Here is a 20803-nt window from a genome sequence, read left to right on the forward strand (position 1 = left end):
ATAGAAGAACAAACAGCGCGGTTGGCTTTGGAGCCAATGATGGCCACGTTCGAGAAGCCCGAAGATGACGAACGACAACATATGAAGGCGTTGTTCCTTAAAGGGCATGTTGACGGCCGCCCCCTCACTAGATTAATGGTAGACGGAGGAGCTGCAGTCAACATCATGCCGTACGCCGTACTCCGGAAACTTGGGAAAAGTGACGACGACTTGACCAAGACAGACATGATGCTCAAAGACTTCGAGGGCAAGGTGTCAAACGCTCGCGGTGCTCTCTGCGTCGACCTCACCATTGGCAGTAAGACCCTTCCTACCACCTTCTTCATTATTAATGGCAAGGGATCCTACAATATGCTACTTGGCCGAGACTGGATACACGCAAACTGCTGCATCCCGTCAACTATGCATCAGTGCCTCGTACAATGGGTCGGCGATAACATCGAAGTGGTCAAAGCCGACTCCGCGTACAGCATTGCAGCAGCCGACACGCAGCAGTGGAGCTGCGAAACCGTCAGGTGCATATCAGGTAGGGTATGGGAGACCGATTTCCTGAAGATCACCGATTTTGGCCTACAGCCGATCCGAGCAGTCGGCTCCGAAGACTCAGAATAAATGGATCAGTTCGCCCGAGAAGATGGGAAGCTAGGGCACGGGTTCACGTCGGCCGATTCATTGGAGATGATAGATTTAGGTGATGGAACCAAACCAAGGCCGACTTTTATTAGTGCACATTTAGATCCAGAATACAAGTGTAAATTGACAAATTTATTAAAGGAATTCAAGGATTGTTTTGCTTGGGAGTATCACGAGATGCCCGGTTTAGACCGATCCATTGTTGAACATCGGCTACCCATAAAACCAGGGTATCGGCCGTACCAACAACCCGCACGGCGCTGCAATCCTAAAATTTTACCAGACATAAAAGCTGAAATAACTCGGCTAATCGAAGCAAAATTTATTCGGCAATGTCGTTATGCCGAGTGGATTTCTAACATCGTACCAGTATACAAGAAAAATGGGAAGCTACGTGTTTGCGTTGATTTCAGGAATCTTAATCAGGCCACGCCGATGGATGGTTACCCCATGCCAACGGCCGATGTACTGATCGACGCTGCCGCGGGACATAAAATCATTAGCTTCATGGACGGGAACGCAGGATACAATCAAATACTTATGGCCGAAGAGGATATACCCAAAACGGCCTTCAGATGTCCAGACCATCTTGGTTTGTTCGAGTGGGTGGTAATGACTTTCGGCTTGAAGAACGCTGGCGCTACATATCAGAGAGCTATGAATTATATTTTTCACAAACTCATTGGCCTTCTGGTAGAAATCTACATCGATGATGTCGTGGTCAAGTCCAAAAGTCACGAGGAACATCTGGCCGATTTGCGAAAAGTGCTAGAGTGTACCAAAAAGCACGGTCTTAAGATGAATCCCAACAAATGTGCTTTCGGCGTATCCGCCGGACAGTTCTTAGGATTCATGGTACACGAACGAGGCATAGAGGTCAATCGGAAGACCATAGCGGCCATCAACAAAGTCGTGGCCCCACAGAACAAAACCGAACTGCAGTCTCTAATCGGCAAGGTGAATTTCATCAGAAGATTTATATCTAATCTATCTGGACGGATTCAGGCGTTCACGCCACTTCTGAAGCTAAAGCCGGACCAGGAATTTATATGGGGAGAAGAGCAGCGCAAAGCGTTAGAAGATATCAAGCAATACTTGGTCTCACCACCAGTGTTGGTTCCCCCTCAAACTGGTAAGCCGTTTAAACTGTACTTATCAACCGATGAAAAAGCTATTGGGTCGGCTCTAGTCCAGGAGTTTGAAGGCAAAGAGCGGGTAATTTATTAAGTCAGTAGAAGACTCCTGGATGCTGAAACAAGATATCCTCCAGTGGAGCGTTTGTGCCTGTGTCTTTACTTCTCATGCACCAAACTCAGACACTATCTACTGTCGGCAGAATGTGTAGTCGTATGCAAAGAAGACGTAGTAAAATACATGCTATCGCTGCCGATATTGAAAGGACGAATCGGCAAATGGATCTTAGCTTTATCGGAATTTGACCTGCGGTATGAATCGGCAAAAGCCGTCAAGGGTCAAGTCATGGCTGATTTCGTCGCCCAGCACTGTGGACCGAAGATTGCCCTCGTAGAGCTGGCGCCTTGGAAATTATTTTTCGACGGGTCATCATGTGGGGTCGGATCAGGAATCGGCATCGTTCTCATATCGCCACGGGGGGCAAGCTATGATTTTTCTCTGCCGATAGAAACAGCCGCTACTAACAATCAAGCGGAGTACAGAGCTGTATTAAAAGGCTTACAACTATTGAGAGAAGTCAAGGCCGATTCCGTTGAAGTCTTCGGAGATTCTATGCTTATTGTGGATCAACTAACCGGAAGGTCTGAATGCAAAGATGACGTATTAAGAATTTATTACGAAGAATGCTTACAGCTCTTGAAAGAGTTCCGATCGGCAGTAATCGAGCACATCCCAAGAAACCGCAACGAAACAAACTCGCCCAGCATGCATCTGGGTATCGGCCAATTCTAGGCACTATGGCTCTAGAACTCACGGCCGATGACTGGCGTAAAGAAATTGCCGACTACCTGAAGGATCCGTCTAAAAAGGTGAAGCGACGAGTACGTTTTCATGCCACCAAATACGTACTGCTCGAAGATGATCTATTCTACCCAACGATTGACGGAGTTCTTCTCAAATGCCTTGGGACAGAAGAAGCCAAGACTCTAATGGGAGAAATCCATGAAGGGGTATGTGGAGCACACCAATCAGCACATAAGATGAAGTGGATGATCAGGAACAACGGGTACTATTGGCCGACGATCCTTGAAGACTGTTTCAAATATTATAAAGGTTGTCAGGAGTGTCAAAAGTTTGGAAATGTCCAGCGTGCACCCACATCGGCCATGAATCCCATCATTAAACCATGGCCGTTCAGAGGATGGGGAGTAGACCTTATCGGCCAAATTTACCCACCGTCTAGCAAGGGGCACAAATTTATTCTGGTGGCTACTGATTACTTTACCAAATGGGTAGAGGCTATCCCATTAAAAACCGTGACATCAGCTATCATGGCCGACTTCGTAAGGGACCACATCGTCTACCGATTCGGTATCCCTCAAACTATAACAACCGATCAAGGAACAATGTTCACATCGGGGGAACTTGAGGAATTTACGACCGATATGGGAATCAAATTGTTAAATTCTTCTCCGTATTACGCCCAAGCCAATGGCCAGACAGAGTCCTCCAATAAAGGGATAATCAAATTGATCAAAAGAAAAATCGAAGAACAACCGAAGAAGTGGCATCTATGTTTGACAGAAGCCTTATGGGCGTACAGGATGGCTTGTCATGGGGCAACTAAATTATCCCCCTACCAGTTGGTGTACGGCCACGATGCAGTACTGCCATGGGAATCGAGAGCGAGATCAAGGCGTATTTCGCTCCAGGACCAGTTAACGGCCGATGATTACTCGTCACTTATGAAAAGAGAACTTGACGATTTAACTGGCCAACGACTGAGGGCTCTGATAAGAATTGAAGAAAATAAAAAGAGAGTAGCCAGGTGGTACGATAAGAAGGTCAAAGTCAAATAATTCTCCCCCGGGGACTTGGTATGGAAGTTAGTATTGCCGATCGGGTGGAAAGATCCTAAATTCGGAAAATGGTCCCCTACCTGGGAAGGGCCGTATAAAATCGGCAGATGCGCTCCAGGAAATGCCTACATTTTGGAAACAATAGAAGGAGAGGAATTTACTAGAGCTCTGAACGGAAGGTACTTAAAAAGATACTACCCCAGTATATGGGTCGGGGCGTAGGAAATTAACCATGACACGACCACACTTAGCCGATACAAATCGGTTCAGACGCATAACTGATGCAAATCGGTTCAAATACATAGTCGACCGGATCGGCCGATTGCATTCATTCGGTACGGGCGATGGGTTACACGGCCGACAAAACACTAGTCGCCCTTAGAACAAAAATACAAAAAAAAACTAGTTATTCTTCTTCTTGGACACCTTCCCGTTCCGCTCCAACTCGTTCACGACGCGGATGCGCGAAGTCCCTGCCGCCGCGAGGACGACTGGCCGAGGAAGCAGACGGCTCCTGTCGGTGGGAGGTCGCTGGCTGCCGTTCCTCTCCACGAAGTCCAAGATCGTACGGGCTGCCGTGGCGACGTCATCTTCAAGATCGTCACGATGATGGCTCCTGACGGTTGGAGATCGACGATTACTTTCACTCACCACGGAATCCAAGACCACACGAGCTTCCGCAGTAATGTGGTCTTGGAGTTCCTCTCGGTGAGCCAGGATCAGCGCCTTGTCCTCCGACGTCAACGGGTCCTCGGAGTGAATGCACTCAATGGCGCGCACGAGCTCGGGGCTAAGACGTTGAGGCTGAAACAAAGAAGGAATAAGAAGGGACATTCTCTTCCTAGGATCTAAGGGAAGGTAGAGGTCAGGACTTCACCTGGTTAACAGAAGAAGAAGAAGCCGACGAAGCCATGACAGAGAGTCGCACCGACGAGAGGAAGAAGAAAAGTAAACCAAAAGCCAAATTGGTGCTATCGGGAGTAAGCGCCGAGGTCGGTATTTATGGAAAAAGATGCGTGGAAATCTGGTAAGGCCACGTCCCATCGGTAATAAGAAAGGCAATAAATAGAAAGGGCGTCGCGAGACACGGTCAAAGAAGATAGTAAATGTTCGTACAAAACGGTCAGTGTTTTACAGATTACCCAGAAGGGTATCGATAGCCGTGATAGCCCGACGCCGGATCTGATCGGCAGAGTCAAGAACCCGTTGGTCTTCTTCCGCCGATCCAGGGACCTCCGATGCGCTGCGATGGAGTCTTAGGGCTTCATGAGCAAAGCGCTGCCTCTCCCGTGTCAAATCGGCAATAACAGAGGGTAGCTCTTGGAGTTTGTTCTCTTCGGCACTGATTGCCTTAGTCACTTGCTCCATCTCCTTGGCAAGCTCCGCCCTCCGACATTTGAGGTGGTCTATCTCACCGATGATCGCCGGGCGGGAATCTTCTAGAACGTGGATACGCCGATGCGCCTCTTGAGCCTGACGCTTGAAAGCGTCTTCATCTTCACGAGTCTTGGCCAGTTTAGCGCGATCGGCCATATGACGAAGGGCCCTGAAGACTGGGATCCTCATGGACTCGATGAAGGCCGCCGGCGCCAGGGCCTCCTCCGCCTCCTCTGGTACTCGTCCGCTGACGTCATTGAAGAACTGCCGAATCGGCGAAGCATCTTCTACTAGTCGGCCGATGTCCCCCTGAAGGAGTGATCGGATGCTGGAAAGTTTAGCTCGGAGCCTGCGCCATGGGTTCATCGGATGAAGAAGACTCCACGATAATCAGCGCGGTGCTTGGACTAGCTCCCTGAGAAGAGATCGATGGTCGAGGAGCGCTTGGTGTGCCGATGGCCTGTGTCAGAGGATTGAATAAGTACATTACGCAAATACCCAAAGGGAGTCGGTAAGATAAGTACTATACCTCAACGGATGGGGGCGGGGGCGCGTCGATGGCTGGTTGAGTTGCTGCCGATTGTTGTATTTCCATAGGGGTGCTCTGTGTGGTCTAAGGTTAAGAAGGGTTAATATCAGAATAACAATCGGGGGCAGTAAAGCTCAGGTTTACCTGTATGGCTTCCAACAGCAACGATGCGACGGCCGCCCCAGCTTGCGTGATGGCTTGAGTATCGGCACCTTGAATGACCTGAGAAGGTGGTGCGGTCGAAGTTTCTGCCGATACGAGCACAGGAGGATCCGCCGATTCCGTACGAGCTCGGACTCGGTGACTGGTCTTCTTAGTGGTCCTCTTATGAACTTGTTTCGATCGGCCGGCAATCACGTCAACAGACGGGGCGTCATAGCCGATAAGAGGATAAGTGGTATATGGATGACTCTCTATTAGCCGTCCGCTGCGGCTGTGTGTTGGAGGGGTCCGATTCTCGGCCTGAAGAAATAATAAATTCATTAGTACTCAATCATGTTAAGAGGAATAAAAATCGGCTAAGTGAAGTACCTCGGTGTTCGGGTCGATGTTGGCCGGGTCCAGAAGGTTGCAGTATGCCGATGCTAAGTTGCAGAAAAGAAATTGCTTCCAATCGGCCCACCAGAGTTTGAACGGCTGGACAGCAAATGGAGCTACTAGCCAGTCGTTCAAGTTAATTGTACTGGAGTCTGGAATTCGGTCTCGCAACCGACTGTAATCCAGGCCAGATGTGAGCTCATCTCTAAACTTGATTCGGCCAGCAAAGTACACTTGAATCGGCAGCTCACCCATGCCGAATTGACGTGCTGCAGCGGAGGGGTTGTAGAATTCGTACGTAGGGGCATCCTTCCCCGAGAAGAAGTTGGTTGGCAGGAGTCCTGGCTTGATCAACTCTTCATAGAGATCTTCATCAAATCGGCTGAAAGCCGAATCGAAGCAAGTGGGGAGTTCAAAGACCGGGTCGTCTCGCTGATACGGAAACCAAGTGGTTGCGTCTTCATTAAATCCATTGTAGAAGCATCGAAAGTACTCGGCTACCTTTGTAGCAGAATACGCGCAACCTGGAAAAGCTGACGCCGCTTCGCCAAAGGACATGCATCGGCGACGTTCGGTAGGGTCCTCCGCCGATTCGATATTGGGGAACGTCATGTGATCCACCGGCTGCTGAGTAATTCTGCTCATATAAAGGTTTAGCCACAAGTTGATGAACCACCAGGTCCCACCTTGATTGCCGATCGGCTCTCTCTTGGATAGTCTTATGCCGATTTGATGGAGCATATGGTACGTGGCCCCTAGCAGATGTTTCCCAAGAGGGATATGGTTTCCCCTGGACAATGCTTCAGCTAAGGCCTGGGTATTGGTTGTCGGGCTGGCGGCTCTTCCGCAAAAGAAGTGCTTTTCTAGCCACATCATCAGGAAAGCTGTGTGCTCCCTGTTCTCAACGGTCCCGGTCCTCTTATTACTTCTGATGAAGCCCTTCCACCCGCCGATTCCCCTTGTATCCAGCCGATGTGACGTCGTGGCTAAAAGGTGGAAGGGTGTATCTGGGGAGGATATGTCAAGGCCGGTCAACAGGACCACATCGGCCAGTGTGGGGGTCATAGGACCGTGCCCAAATAAGAATGCATTAAGTGCATCAGACCAAAAATAAGAAGCCGCCATCACTAACGGCTCATTTTTCTCCATCTGAGATAAGGAAAGGTTGATGCACTGGCCGATTTTGAGCTCTTCCCATGAGACGCTCCTTGATGCGGCCACCCGTTGGTACCACTCCCTCCAACCTGGGGTTTCATTCGGCCAGGATCTAAAAGTGCCCAGCCAGTGATCTAAGTTCATATCAGACAGTTTGAAGGGTATCCGGTCGGTTTCCAAATTTATGAGATCTATTGGATCTGGGTTTCCCATGGGACCGAGACAAACAAGGCCGGGACTTCCCATGAGGTGAATGGTAATTCGATGCCTAACTGCCTAAAAAAGAAGGGGGGTGTAGAAAAGGAAGAAACAGATCTAAGGTGAATACATTGCCGATAGAAGAAGGATTCGGTATTTACCTCTGGGATGAAGTTCTGAGTGATCGGCGTGGTCGCCGATGCGGATGCGGATGATGGGGCCGCGATGGGGATCGCCATTGGGATCTCCGATGAAGCTCCTTCATCTGTGGATTGAGTGACGGTTGTCGCCACCACCACCGGAGATGCTACCTCTAGGGCGTCGCGTGCGGGAGAGCTGCCGGAAGGAGCCGCCATTGGAAGAGAAGAGGGAAGAGTAACAGGAGGTGGAGCTAGAAAGCTTCGGCGGCAAGGGAAAGGTGCTGAAGGAAGAAGAAGGCGCGCGCGCTGGGAAAAGAGACGTAAGCTTGAAGATGAGGTGCGGGTGAAGCGCTATTTAAAGGATGCCTGAAGGGGGGTAAAAATGGAATTTTCACCGCGCCGGCGCTTCGAGTTTTTCGGGAGTAGTGGCTGTCGTGGGCGCCCATTTCGAAAAATTGCAATGATCAGCTGGAAGACCGCGAAACGGACGGATGTTTTCACTGCGGCCATTTCGGAGGGGAAGTTATAAAGAATTTCGAAGTAAAAGACTATGTTTTACTCCGAAACTGGGGGGAATGTGTTGACGCCGGATTTCGTCACTAGTAGAATCGGCGCCAAGAAGAGGGGGAATCGGAGAAGCACAATTGGGAATCGGCCAAATGGTGCTACAGTGTGAGATCGGCCGGTGACTTTTGTCTCGCTTTGGGTCGAATGCACCAGGGTCCCAATCGGTAATCTTTTGCCGATAAGGAATCGGCCGATTAGGAGGAAGGGCTAATTGGGCCTGTATGGGCTTGGAAAGGGATAGAAGGATAAGGTGGAAATCAGCCCACGAAGCGTGGAGTAACCAACCTAGCACGAATTGTGCTTGTAGATATTCGTTTTCTGTTTGAATTAGGGATAGAATTCTAGTCGGTTAAGAAGTTATCTGTACGGGGCTATAAATAGCTACCTTTGTAAATCTGTAATCATCAACCAATCAATACAACAAGCTACTTTTTCTTCGTACTTACTTTCGAGCAGGCGACTTCGCCATTACTTTTCTCTTCTCACGAGTTCGTGCGGATTGGCAGGGTTGCATCATCTTGATCTCCGGCCGATTCTGTAAGTTCCGTTTATCGAGTAACATCTAAGCTTAAACTTCGGGCGTATCGCTGTCGTTTCGTTTAGATTTATTCACTAGTTATCGATAATTTGCTAGATTCATAGGTTTTACCTGTTTTTCTAGTCTTTATCACCAGTTATCTAGCTAGGAATCGGTAGTCTCGGCTCTTTCCATATTTTGCTATTAAATTCATCTATTGCCGATTAGATCTGTTCCTAGTGTTGTTATCATAGCTTTGTATCAATTACTTTAGTCATTCTCTATCTACAAAGCTGCAGAAATCAGGCTGTCTTATAGCCGATTTCATTACTACAGTAAATCGGCCGATTCGCTGATAAACTCTCTCGAGATCGGAAACTTAGCTGATCGCGATTTCCGAACCTGATACGTGTTCTTCCTTGCCAATCAACAGGTCAGATTGGCTGGCACGCCGCGCGAACTGCACCAGGGCATTCACCCGAACAGGAGCTAAGCAGATTCTCCCGGGTCGTGTGTCGGTCGCTGGGGATTCGGTTGACCGATTTCTGGCGCCAACACTTACATAACCAATGTATTATGAATGTGTAGGCAAATTCTACCTTGTTGACTCAGGTTATCCAAACCGACCGGGATATCTTGCACCGTACAAAGGAACCAAGTACCACCTGCCAAAGTTTAGACAAGGACCAATGCCAAGAGGTAAAAAATAACTACTTAATTACGCACATTCTTCACTTCGTAATGTCATTGAGCGGTCGTTTGGAATTCTAAAGATGAAGTGGAGGATATTGCTTGACCTACCTACCTAGCTATCCAATGCAAAGCAAAGCCATATAATTATTACGTGCATGGCACTACACAATTTCATTAGGAAGAGTTTTTTGGGGTATGCAGACTTTGATTTGGTTGATCATGATGAGAACTATGTTCCATTCCCTGAAGGATCATCTTCTGACGGTAATGTGTCAGATACACGTCATGGAGACGAAGATCAAAACATGAATGAATTCCGTGATTGGATAGCCGATGGTTTGTTTAGTAGATTATAAATGTGAACTTTTAATGGTGATTTTATTGTTGTTGTGTGGAACTGTTGTATGGATGTGTATGATCATTTGTATGAATTTTTTTTACCGAATGGAATGAACATGTGGCACAATAACGTTTTTGCCGTTCCTGTTGTTGCCACAAGAATTTGGCACCACCAGATTTTTCAGCATGGAACAGGGTGGTGGCACCACCAGATTTTGGCGCCAGGAACTGGTTTTAGCGCCAGGTTACAGGGCAACTAGTGGGGAGAGAAAACAGGAGCAGCATGGTAATCTTGTCACTGCATTTAATGTTTTTAGTCACTTTTAGTTACTTGAACCAAACACCCTTTAGTCCATGGACTAAAGTGGGACTAAGTCCATGGACTAAAAAACCAAACAGGATCTAAATTTGCATTTGTCTATCTACATTCCATAGAACATTTTGAACAATTTGAATTTGGTAGAAACTGTGTCATCACCTTCTTTTGAATTTTTTTCTCATTTTGCATTTGAGGGGTTTCATTGCTCCCTATAAACCATAGTAATTTTTTGAATTAATTTGTGTCTTTACCGTCTTTCTCATTTTGAATATGTGGGGCTTAATTACTTCCCTTGTTTTCTAAAACTTTCTACACTATATTAAATTTTGTGCAAAATGTCTAGATTTTGTCTTTTATGTAGTTCTGTCTACTTTTGCATTTTCTTCTTTCAATTACTTACTTTTATTTTTGGAGATTTTCAGTCGTCCATTTCTTTTGTAGTTTCTCTCACTTCATCCTGTGTTGGGATGCATCATTGGCTTCATCTTTTGCCTTTATTTCTGTTTGCTTTGTCTAATTCTTGTCTATTTTGATGTTCCTGTTGGGTGATTGAAATTCGGGTAAGCACCTCTTGTTGTTCACCCAACTTTTTGATCACAATAAGTTTTGGGTGACATGATGGCCTGGGCCTGCTAATGGGGGGTGGACACGGCCTCACCCCCACCCAAAATGCCATTTAATTAACCCGCCCCTCCCCGCCCCATTTTATGCGGGTACATCATGAGTTCAACGTGAGAACATAATATAATACTACATATACCAAATTTGTACTGCTAAGGATAAAATTACAATAAGAGTCATGCACACAGTAGTTAACAGCTGTGATTATACACCTAGTCAAGGCGATCATGGCAGGAATTTACAAACTCATTAACACAAATACAAAAATCCAATCCATCCTGACAAAAGAACTTTTGGTATTAGGATGTCACTTCTTCTGTAGCAGTGCATCACAACACTGTCAGAAACTCAAAGTAGCAGTCAGCACAGCACATCAGCAGAAGCAATGCAGTCAACGCGTTGTCATCTGCCAATAAGAAGTAGTGCAGTCATTTCGGCAGAAAGTAACCTTCAGAAATACAAATTGTTTATCCTAATTAATTGATAGATAATTATATGATGGAAAAGGAATTAGATGAAGCAATCTTCAAAAAGATTGGTGCACACAGATAAGGATCATTATGTTAGGTGGGTGCAGATGCAAAGATATGAGTGAAACAAGAACTAAGGAAACCTCAGTTAGTAAAAATTACCTTCAATGGTGATAATTTATACAACCAATCCTTATAGCAAATAAAAGCTTCAAGAGTTTTTGGCATCATTGAGCTTTGATTGTCACTAAGAATCCGATCACTCAAGCTGAATGCTGATTCAGAAGAAACGGTGTTGAGTGGAATTGCTAAGAAATCGCGTGCCATCGCTGACAGCACAAGGTTGTTGGAGTTTGTCTTCCACCAAGTCAGAATTTCAAATTTTTCATCTGTTCTCACTGGTGGTTCTTCTAGATATGCATCAAGTTCTAATTTTTCAATACAAGTTCTTCTCCTCTGATGCCTATATTCAGCAAATTCTTGTTCCAGTCTTATTTTTCCAAGCACTAGCACTGAAGAACAGTTCACCATGCTCTTGGACGCACCAGTTTGTGATACTACATTTGTATCATTTTGTCTAATAACCTCTTCACACTTCTAGAAATACTTGCGAAGCCACTCTTTAGCCAGATTTTGCTCAAGTCAATGTCAATAAAGTTCCTGCACACCTTCTCATAAAAGAAGTCTAGGAAGTAAACTTTTATTCTTGGATCAAGTATGCTGCAAATAACAATGACCATATTGTAATTTCCATCCTAATACTTATCAAATTTTCTCTCCATTGCTTTTGCCAAATCTGCGATAACCTGATCCTTGTGCCATTCTGGACTATTGAGAGTTTGGTGGATACAAAGCACATTATCCAGGAACATGTGGGAAGTAGCATATCTATCAGCTGAGAACGTCTTGTTAGTTTCTTCAAAAACTCCAAGGAACTCATCAATGGACTCAACTTTGCTAAACTCATCTTCAGTTGAAAATGGTTGTTGATTTCCTTTGGCATATCGCTTCAAGACGATCTTGTACTTTACTGCCTCCATAATCATGGCATGGATTGAGTTCCGACGGTTGGGAACATCAAGGACTAAACCAGCCTTTGCAGCAAGACATTCCTTTTGAGCTATCTCATTGAAATCCTGGATACGCGATGGTGATGAGTTAATGTCCTAATCAGGTCTCTTATCAACTCTATCACAACACTAGCAATGTTTATACCATCTTGGACAAGAATGTTGAGTATATGAGCACAACATCTAACAAGAAGATGCTCACCACCAAATAACATGTCAAGCTTTCCGCTTTCTTGCAAAAGGTCATAGGCTGCCTTGTTATTTGCTGCATTATCGAGTGTGATCGTAAACATCTTCTCTTTGATTCCATAATCTGTCAGAACAGTTGTAATGGTTTCCTCAATAGCTACACTCGTATGTGGATACTTCACATCCTTAAATGCAATTATCTTTTTCTTCAAAATAAAATTAGAGTCAATATAGTGGGTTGTCACACAAATATATCCCAACTTTTGGTTTGATGTCCAAAGATCAGATGTGAAGCATATGCGAGAGTTAAGACTCTGAAGTTCACATCGTAATTATGTCTTTGCTCTCTCAAACTTAGCAACACATTCACTACGAATCATTTTGTGGCAGAACCACCCTAATTAACTTAACTAAAGAACAATTAAGTCGCCTGACACGTGATCATATGCTTTAATCAAGTTAACTCGGCAGTCCGTCGGATTTCATCCGATAAACCACTACACAGGACCGAGAAAGCAGAGCTCACACAAAGGTGAGTGGTTTTAGAGAATACAATAGATCATCCAAATTAACCAAGTTCATTCACTTATTACAACATCAGGTTCGAAATTCAAACATAAATTTCAGAGTTCTTAAGCAGCGAAAAAGTAAACAATAGGAAGCTAGCGCCGGGTCGGACGTCACGATGAGGCCGATTATGACATCAATGATCCCTGTCCTCGTCGTCCGAGGAGGGATCCCACTCGACCGTCCACCCAAGAGGAAGTTGGGGAGGCCAAGTGCCACAAGCAGTAAACTCAGGGGCTTCAACATCACCTGAAAGATGTGCCACAAGCAAGGCTGAGCAACTATGCTCAACAAGACTTAACCGATGGGTGGTTCTGACCCACCAACTTCTAGACATGCAAGGCTCTTTGGCTGAGGGGTTTGTTTTGCTAAAAGCGACTACAGTAAATCCTTACTTTCAATATTTTAGCCACAAGTTCTACGTTCGTTTACCAATCTAAGTTAGCAGCTATACTAAACAAGCAATGGTTTCCAAGCAATTAAACAAGTAACAAATTTAGACCACCATCATCTTCCATTCTTACTCAGTGTAGCATAGCGATCAAGCAGTCCCAAACTGTGAGAGACAGACGAATCGATTCGAATTTCTTAACCATGCATGGTGAACCTAATCTCACGACATCCGCGCACCACGAAGGTCGCTTCCTCTGTTGGCCATCCCCATCAATCCCCAGACCCATGTCGAGCCCACTTCCCTTGGTACAAGGCTCCACAGACCCAGCCTCTGCCGTTCTATGACTGCACTTGTCACCACATGTGGCCGCAAGGGAAACTCTGTTCCAGAGACAGTGGATCGAACTGCTCACGTCCTGGTTCAATCAGGTACTAGGCTTCCCCATCCCATACTAGGTATGAGATTAGTACTTTCAAACACTTGATCACGAACACCATCACCTTTCAACCTTAATCCAATTTCATGTAGACAGACAGGATAATCCACCGACCACCAAAATCGTTCACAGAGCCCTGCCCCGTCCATCGTCCTTATAGTTGTAACAAAAAGGAGAACAACAACTCCTATACTCGTTAGTGATAGGAAATCACTCGACTTTTATCGAGTCCTATCTAAGCATTGCAACTACTCGGCCTATCATACTAGTGTTCAGGCCAAAGGGAAACTAAGTCATGCATCTACGGTTTCAATCAACTCCTGAAACATAAATGCACACACATAACAACAGAAGGTATGCGCAAGATTAAAAAAACTGGGTTATGCTCCGGGGTGTGCCTTCAAGCGGGGCAGAAGCGAACTGGTCTTCGGCGTGCACGGGCTCGACTTTTGCAGGCGGCAGCTCAGCTCCAACTTCTTCTTCGGGCACCGGGCGAAGCTCGTACATGCCGTCGGCGAGGTTCAGCTCTACACGAAATGCAATGCAAGGGTGAGAAACTTAGACGGTGATTTGAACAGTATTTGCAAGGATTTAAACCCAAACCTGTAGCAAAACTAAAGGAAAAAGGTGTGAAACCCACTTCATGGGATTCTACTCAGAACGAGGATTCCAACCCAAGTGATTTCACATTTTTCAGATTTTTTTCCTCGATTTAAGATGAAATTTCCAAGCTTCTGCCAATTTAGAACGAGTTAAAAGAGTCAGATCGGAAAAAACTTACGATCTGACCCTTACACTTAAGGAATAACTGTACCGGGGTCCTCAGATTTAACACAGAGAAGTCCTTGTAATTTTTACACAGATACCCTCGGTCAAAAGAAACAGACACAACCGAGCCCTCGGACGAGGCGGACAACACTCGTGCGAGTCGGGCGAGGCGGATAGCACTCGGGCGAGTCGGGCGAGGCGGACAGCACTCGGGCGAGGCGGACAGGGGTCGGGCGAGCTGGACAGGGGTCGGGCGAGACAGACAGGGGTCGGCAGCTTACCTCCGGTCCTACGGACGAGATCTTGGGGTTGGGAAGAAACAAGCCGCGGCGGAACGGGGAACGACGGTGTTTCGGCGGCGGTGGTGCTTCTTCTGGACAACAAGCAAGCTCTAGAGCTGCGTGAAAGGATGGCGAAATGGCTGGTGGGGTCGGCAAGGCGCGGGGTTGGGCGGAAGGGGGTGCTCCACAGAGAGCTCAGGCGGCGGTGCCTGAGCGCGAAGCAGAGGAGTGTGCGGCGGCGAGTGCGATGGAGAAGAACAATGCAAGTAGCGCGGCAAGGGCGGTGGTAGCGAAGGGAACTCCGGTAAGAGGCTTCGGTACCCTTTTATAGCTGCGCGGAAGTGTTCGGAGGAAGGGAACGAGCTCGAGCGGGCGCGAGGATAAGATCAAGGGAGAAGGAAGTGTTCTGTCGCGGTGGCGATTGGTCGACGCCTCCATTGGCGAGCTCGGGCGCGATCTTGCTCTGGTTGGGCAGCAAGGATTTGGAGCTGGGGCGAAGCGGGTTTGCTGAGCACGCGGATCTGCTAGGTCTGCGCACGTGTGTGGTCGCAGCCGTTGATGGTGGCGGTGCCATTGGTGGATAGGAGGGAGGGAAGGGCACTGCAGGTGAGGGGACAAGATGAGCAGTGCGACGCGAGCATGCGCGGGACTAGCGGCTCTGCCGGAGCACACTACTGGCTGGGCGGCGGAGGAGCTGTCACTGCCTGCGCGGCGGTTGGCGGAGACGGCAGCGTCGCAGGGCGTGTGCGCGGGCAGCGCGACTGAGGTGTGACAGGAGGACCGGAAGGCGTTGGGGTGCACGGTCGAGGATCCGGGTGCGGCGGATGCGCGTGGGAGGTGAGGCCTTGGGCGGGACGAGATGGGGTGGAGGGGCCTACAGGGCGCTTCTGCGCGCGACTGGGAAAGAGGCACGCTGATCTATCTTGTCGCGGCCGGTGACTGGGCGAGGCGGCGCTCGCCAGTAAGGTTACGCCACGCGGCGGTGACGCTCTGACTTTTGCGAGGTTACGCCAGCGAGGTTACACTCTGAGCGCGACGCACGCGCGCTCTGGCACTGTCTGGCCGATGGATCCGCTAGATCCTTTACCGGGCCCATCTTCAAACCTCTGGATCTCCCGATTTCCAAACCACACCATGTTGACTTCCTTTACGAAAGTTGTAGTACACAGGCCAAGGTCCAACTTTTGCAAAAAGACCGAGTTCAAAAATACGGTGGATTTGAAGATTCAAAGCTCCAAAGTTTGGAGGAACATCGGTTTCAGGACTTAGAGAAAAATGGCGGTTTGACTGGTTTTCAGGGGTCGGAGCTGATTTGAGTTGCAGATTTGGGAAACTTCAGAGGTGAATTGGACCAAGGTCCAATTAACAAAGCTGTTGTAGGAACTTAGTTCTCCAACTTCTGTAAAGAGGTTTCTTGATGTTCTGTTCAACCTTCCAAAGATAAACCCGCTCTAAGGTGCCATATTGGGCTGATTTCCAGACTTAGCCGGAAATGCTAAATGAGGCTGAGTTGACCAGACTACGGGACTTGTCTTAAGATTAAAACTCAGCTTATTTAATTTAGGTCGTTACACATTTGTCTCCCTATGCAGCTAAATGCGGGTTGCAATGACTCCATCCAAGGCTCAAAGCCTTCATCGTCAAACTTATTGAATGCTACATCAGCTCTAACACACCATACAATCATCAAGTCATGACTTCTCTGCTGATTAAAGGTGAATGAACCATCTATAGGCTTTTTCTTCATTGTAGCGACAAATTTGTTCCTATCATCACTAGGGACTTTTGGGCAATACTCTGCAATGTGAGTTCGAAGGTTGTTTGTACCTGATTTCCTATTTGCAGTCAACTTTGTTCTGCAGTACTTGCAAATTGCTTTTAGGACACCATCTATCTCGATCAATTCCGGCTCATAATACTCCCAGACCGGTGCCCTTCTATTTGGTGTTTGCGACGAACTGTTGCTGGTGCTCTCACTAGTACCAGAGGCCTCTAACTGATGTGAAGATATCTGTTTCAAAAAGGCATAAACGATAATCAGCAGCAATATCATACATATAAAATGCAATAACAGAAGCTAATAGTGATTGAATATATATTCTGATGAAAACAGAGTGCATGCACCAATCTCTAGTTTTTTCTTTGTGTATGCAGGCAACATGTTGTGCGACATGAACTAGGAGGAATAATGCTTAACATCGGTATTAGCAAGGTCTGATCTGTGTGTTCTGAATACTTTCCACCAGCACATCGAGCATCCACATTCAAATACTTTTCGTTCTAAATACTCTTCTAATTGATGTTGTAATGCTACATGAACTAGAGCCGATTGGACGAACAAAAACAATAAGCTTCACACTGTTAAATAAACAAGCTAAGAATAGCTATGCATGCAAGAACGAACAGGAATACAAGATTAGGAAACAGATCGTTAAGGAATCGGAGAGAAAAGGGAAGAACATCTTGATCTCTCGAAGGGATCCCATGCTGGTGTGGTTCCTGAAACGGGATCTGTTGGCATGCTAGTTGGAGGCGGACGGATCCGAGGTGTCGTCAGCAGGAGCGGCGGTGGCCGGCGGCGGCAGTGTCACCTTTCTTGTTGGAGCGTGGCACCCTCAGCTCCTACACACGGGAGCGGATGCAGCGGCGGCGGCCGACGGCACCTCCCCCGCAGATTTGGCAAGAAGAAGAAGGTGAAGGGGTGATGCGGAGGAGATTGAGGAGGGGACTGGAAGGGAAGTACCTGAATATGCTGTTTTTGTTGGAGGAGAGCGGCGGGGCAGCGGCCGACAGTGGCGGCGGCGGCACGTCGCCTTTCTTGCGGGAGCGCAGTAACCCGCCTTGCGGGACTGGTGTGCACGGGCGCACGGCACCCCATCTTGCGAGGTCAACAAGGACCGGTTCCAACCCGCTCTCAACCCGCGCTTTCACTAGACCCGTCCGGCTCTGCCTCGCTAGCCTTTAAAATCCATTCTCACCCATTCTAACGAAACCCGCATAAACACCCACCCTGAAATACCCATTTCACCCCACCTCATTAGCAGGCCTATGATTGCCCAAGTCACTGAGTGGAAGGAGGCGTCAAATCACTCAGATTTTGTCCCGTCACCCATAAAATTGAGAGACGAATTTAACCTTTCAAGCAGAGTTCAAGGACGAAATCACCCTGTTCAGTCGGAATGAAAAAGGTGCCGCGGGGAGCCAGCGAGCCTGGTATCTGGATGGCTGATGGCTCCCGTGTGGCTCGCGATCTCACGTTACGCAACCAGCAACCCCGCCGTTCTCCGCACGTACGTACGAGCGGTGCGCCAGCAGGCGGCAGGCGCGGACCGCGAAGCCGTGTCGTCCTCCGTCTGCTGCGGTGCGAGAGGATTCCAAGCGTTCGCCGCGGAGTTTTGCGGGGAAAGCGGGCGCCCAGAATCCCAGACGGATGGGCCGGAGCGGAGCGGAGCAACTCGCGCGCGGGGGTCGTGACATGACAACCGTGAACTTTAGCCAAAACTTGCCATTCGAGAAAGAGGAGAGAAATAAAAAGTTTTGGTTCATGTTCACGATCGTCGTATCATCTCTTTATTCCGCTCGAAAATTTGGGTTGGGTACAAAAGAGATTAACTAGCAGCTTAATTACACGACTAGTCCAGCAAAGCAGAACCTACGGGGGGAATTAGGCGAATCTGCCTTTGCAGGAGCACCCGCCCCGCCCGCGACTACGGGGACGGGAAGCAGGCCTCGCTGTCGAGGATGGCCTCCTTGAGCTCCCGCTGTATGGAGGCCCTGACCGGCGACGCCACCAGGTCCTCCCACACCGACCCCGCGCCGCCCGTCGGGTGCCCGTCCGGGTACAGCTCGTGCACGCAGTTGGCCTCCTCGTTGATCCGGCTCACCCGGTCCAGCAGCCCGATCTCGTCCACGTCCACCAACAGCCGGCTGTCCTTGTCCTTCCAACCGATCAGCTGCCAAAAACCATGACTCAGATCGATCTCATGCATATTATCATCAATGGATACACACGGGACCTGATCGATCAGTGAAGTATCGGACGGACCTTGGCGCCGGCGATGGTGTTGGTGCTGTAGAGCCTGGCGTTGTCGACGAGGTCGCAGTACTTGCGGAACGCGCCGGCGAAGCGCTTGTGGGACTTGAGCTGCGAGTTCACCCGCACGGCTCTCCCGGAGATGATAGCTCGCCTGATGCCCCTGGCGACGGCGAGGTAGGCGTCGCAGATGATGCCGACGATCTCGATGCGGTACGGCTTCCTCGCCCTGGGCGCTCCCTGCTGCCGCCGCCGCTCTCCGTCGGCGTCGTCATCCTCCTCGACGGGCTCCCAGTACTTCTCGGTCGTCGTCCCGTCGGCGGCGACCTTGTAGCCGACGCCCATGCGGTACCGCTGCCGGTGCACGGACCGCGCCATGGCGATGGTCTGCATCACGAAGGGCTCCCACGACATGGTGCCGTCCATGATCACGTCCCGCCCCTCGTTCAGCGCCGTCACCAGCAGCGACGCCGCCGCGTCCGTCGACGACTGGTGCACCTGGGGATCGGTGGCAGGCATGTGTGTGCATCAACTCAACTGGCCAGTGGTTGCAGAAAGAGATCGAGCAGTCGTCTGGACGCGCGTACCAGCTCGGCGGTTTGCAGCATGTCGTTGTGATGACCTCGCGAGCTGATGGCTTGGTAGATCACGTCCGACTCCTTGAACGCGTCGGCCTCCACGAGCACGGCGTTCGCCCTCGCGTCAGTCCAGAACACCCTGCACGTACGTACGCACGGCGCATCACACGGTTGTGAAACATGATGTCACTGATGTTGCCGAGTCTGCCACTGATATGTATTGGTGACAGAGAATCGGAGCGAGAGGGAGACTAACTCCTTCATGATCTGCTTGAGCACGGTGCTCTTGCCGGCGCCCATGCCGCCGCCCATCAGGAGCAGCACCGGGCTGCGGTCGCTGTGCGCGGCGGGGACCATCACGTCCGTGCCCGGCCGGTTGTCGTGGTGGTGGCAGCTTATCCCGATGGCCCTCAGCTCCTCCACCAGCGTGCTGAACAGCCTCGTCACCTTCAGCTCCCGCGTCACCCTCTCGAACCTCATCTTCCTGTTGCCCCCCAATCAAGGTTAATTTGCTAGGCAAGATTCTTTCCTCGAATAGAATTATTTTACCATCGACCGACTACTCCTGTGTTAACGGTAGTTAATTACCTGGTAGCCTCCATTACCATTCTTCTGAGTTTTCTTCTAGGCTGCTCGTGGGTCAGAACCTAGGAATGCAGGTGAACCGAACGAAAACATTAGGATACACAAAAGATTATTTCAATGGCGAAGCACTAGAATTCTGGTGGATCGATACATACCTGCGTGATTATGTGGGTTGCAAATTTCCAATGGAAGGAGAAGTAGCCGAGAATGCACTTGTCGAGCTCCTCGATGAGGCGCACGAGCAGGGCGTCCGGGTTCATCTTGTTGTGGAAGAAGGCGAGCAGGTTCTGCTCGTAGCCCTCGGTCTTCTTCAGGTAATCGTACGACAGCGTGCACAGGTGCGGGCACTCGTTCAGATCTTCGAACCCGATTTGCGTCGCTGAAAATTAACATTACGACCAATCAAAACCAAAAGGGCAAATAATTGACATGAATGGAAAATTCGTGCCTCAGCTGACTCTTTTTTCGCAGGATACTTCAATTAATTGACATGAATGAAAAAAAATTCAAAAGCAAATATGACGCCATTCGCCGTTCGTCAATGCAATAACGTAGGCAAGAAAGTAATGGCAGGCCCGAACGGTTGCGCGCGCGTACCGACGTAGTGCCCGAAGGTCTGGATCTCGTGGACGCGGCCGCCGGCGGACACGAGCAGCAGCGGCACCACCGGCTTCGGGCGGCGGTCCGTCACCGCGTCTTCCTCGCCGCGGCCGCTGCCATCGGCCGCGTCGCGGAGGAGATCGGGCGGTACGATCGGGCGCAACATGAGCCCATCTACAGGGAGGAGCTACGCGGCGTCGCCTGCGATGGGTGG

General features: G+C 48.9%; 1 protein-coding gene across 1 annotated transcript; it reads right to left on the reverse strand.

Annotated features, from left to right (window-relative positions):
- Positions 1–18390: 18390 nt before the first annotated feature.
- On the reverse strand, positions 18391–20755 carry LOC101778550. Its single transcript, XM_004970089.3, has 7 exons — positions 20587–20755; positions 20145–20368; positions 19993–20051; positions 19661–19888; positions 19414–19543; positions 18839–19324; positions 18391–18746 (listed from the first exon to the last, which is right to left on the reverse strand). The coding sequence occupies exons 1-7, from the start codon at positions 20753–20755 to the stop codon at positions 18501–18503; spliced, it is 1542 nt and encodes a 513-aa protein (XP_004970146.2). The 3' UTR covers positions 18391–18500.
- Between the last annotated feature and the right edge of the window lie 48 nt (positions 20756–20803).

The sequence above is a fragment of the Setaria italica genome, chromosome V, assembly GCF_000263155.2.
Source record: "Setaria italica strain Yugu1 chromosome V, Setaria_italica_v2.0, whole genome shotgun sequence".
NCBI classification, from domain to species: domain Eukaryota; kingdom Viridiplantae; phylum Streptophyta; class Magnoliopsida; order Poales; family Poaceae; genus Setaria; species Setaria italica.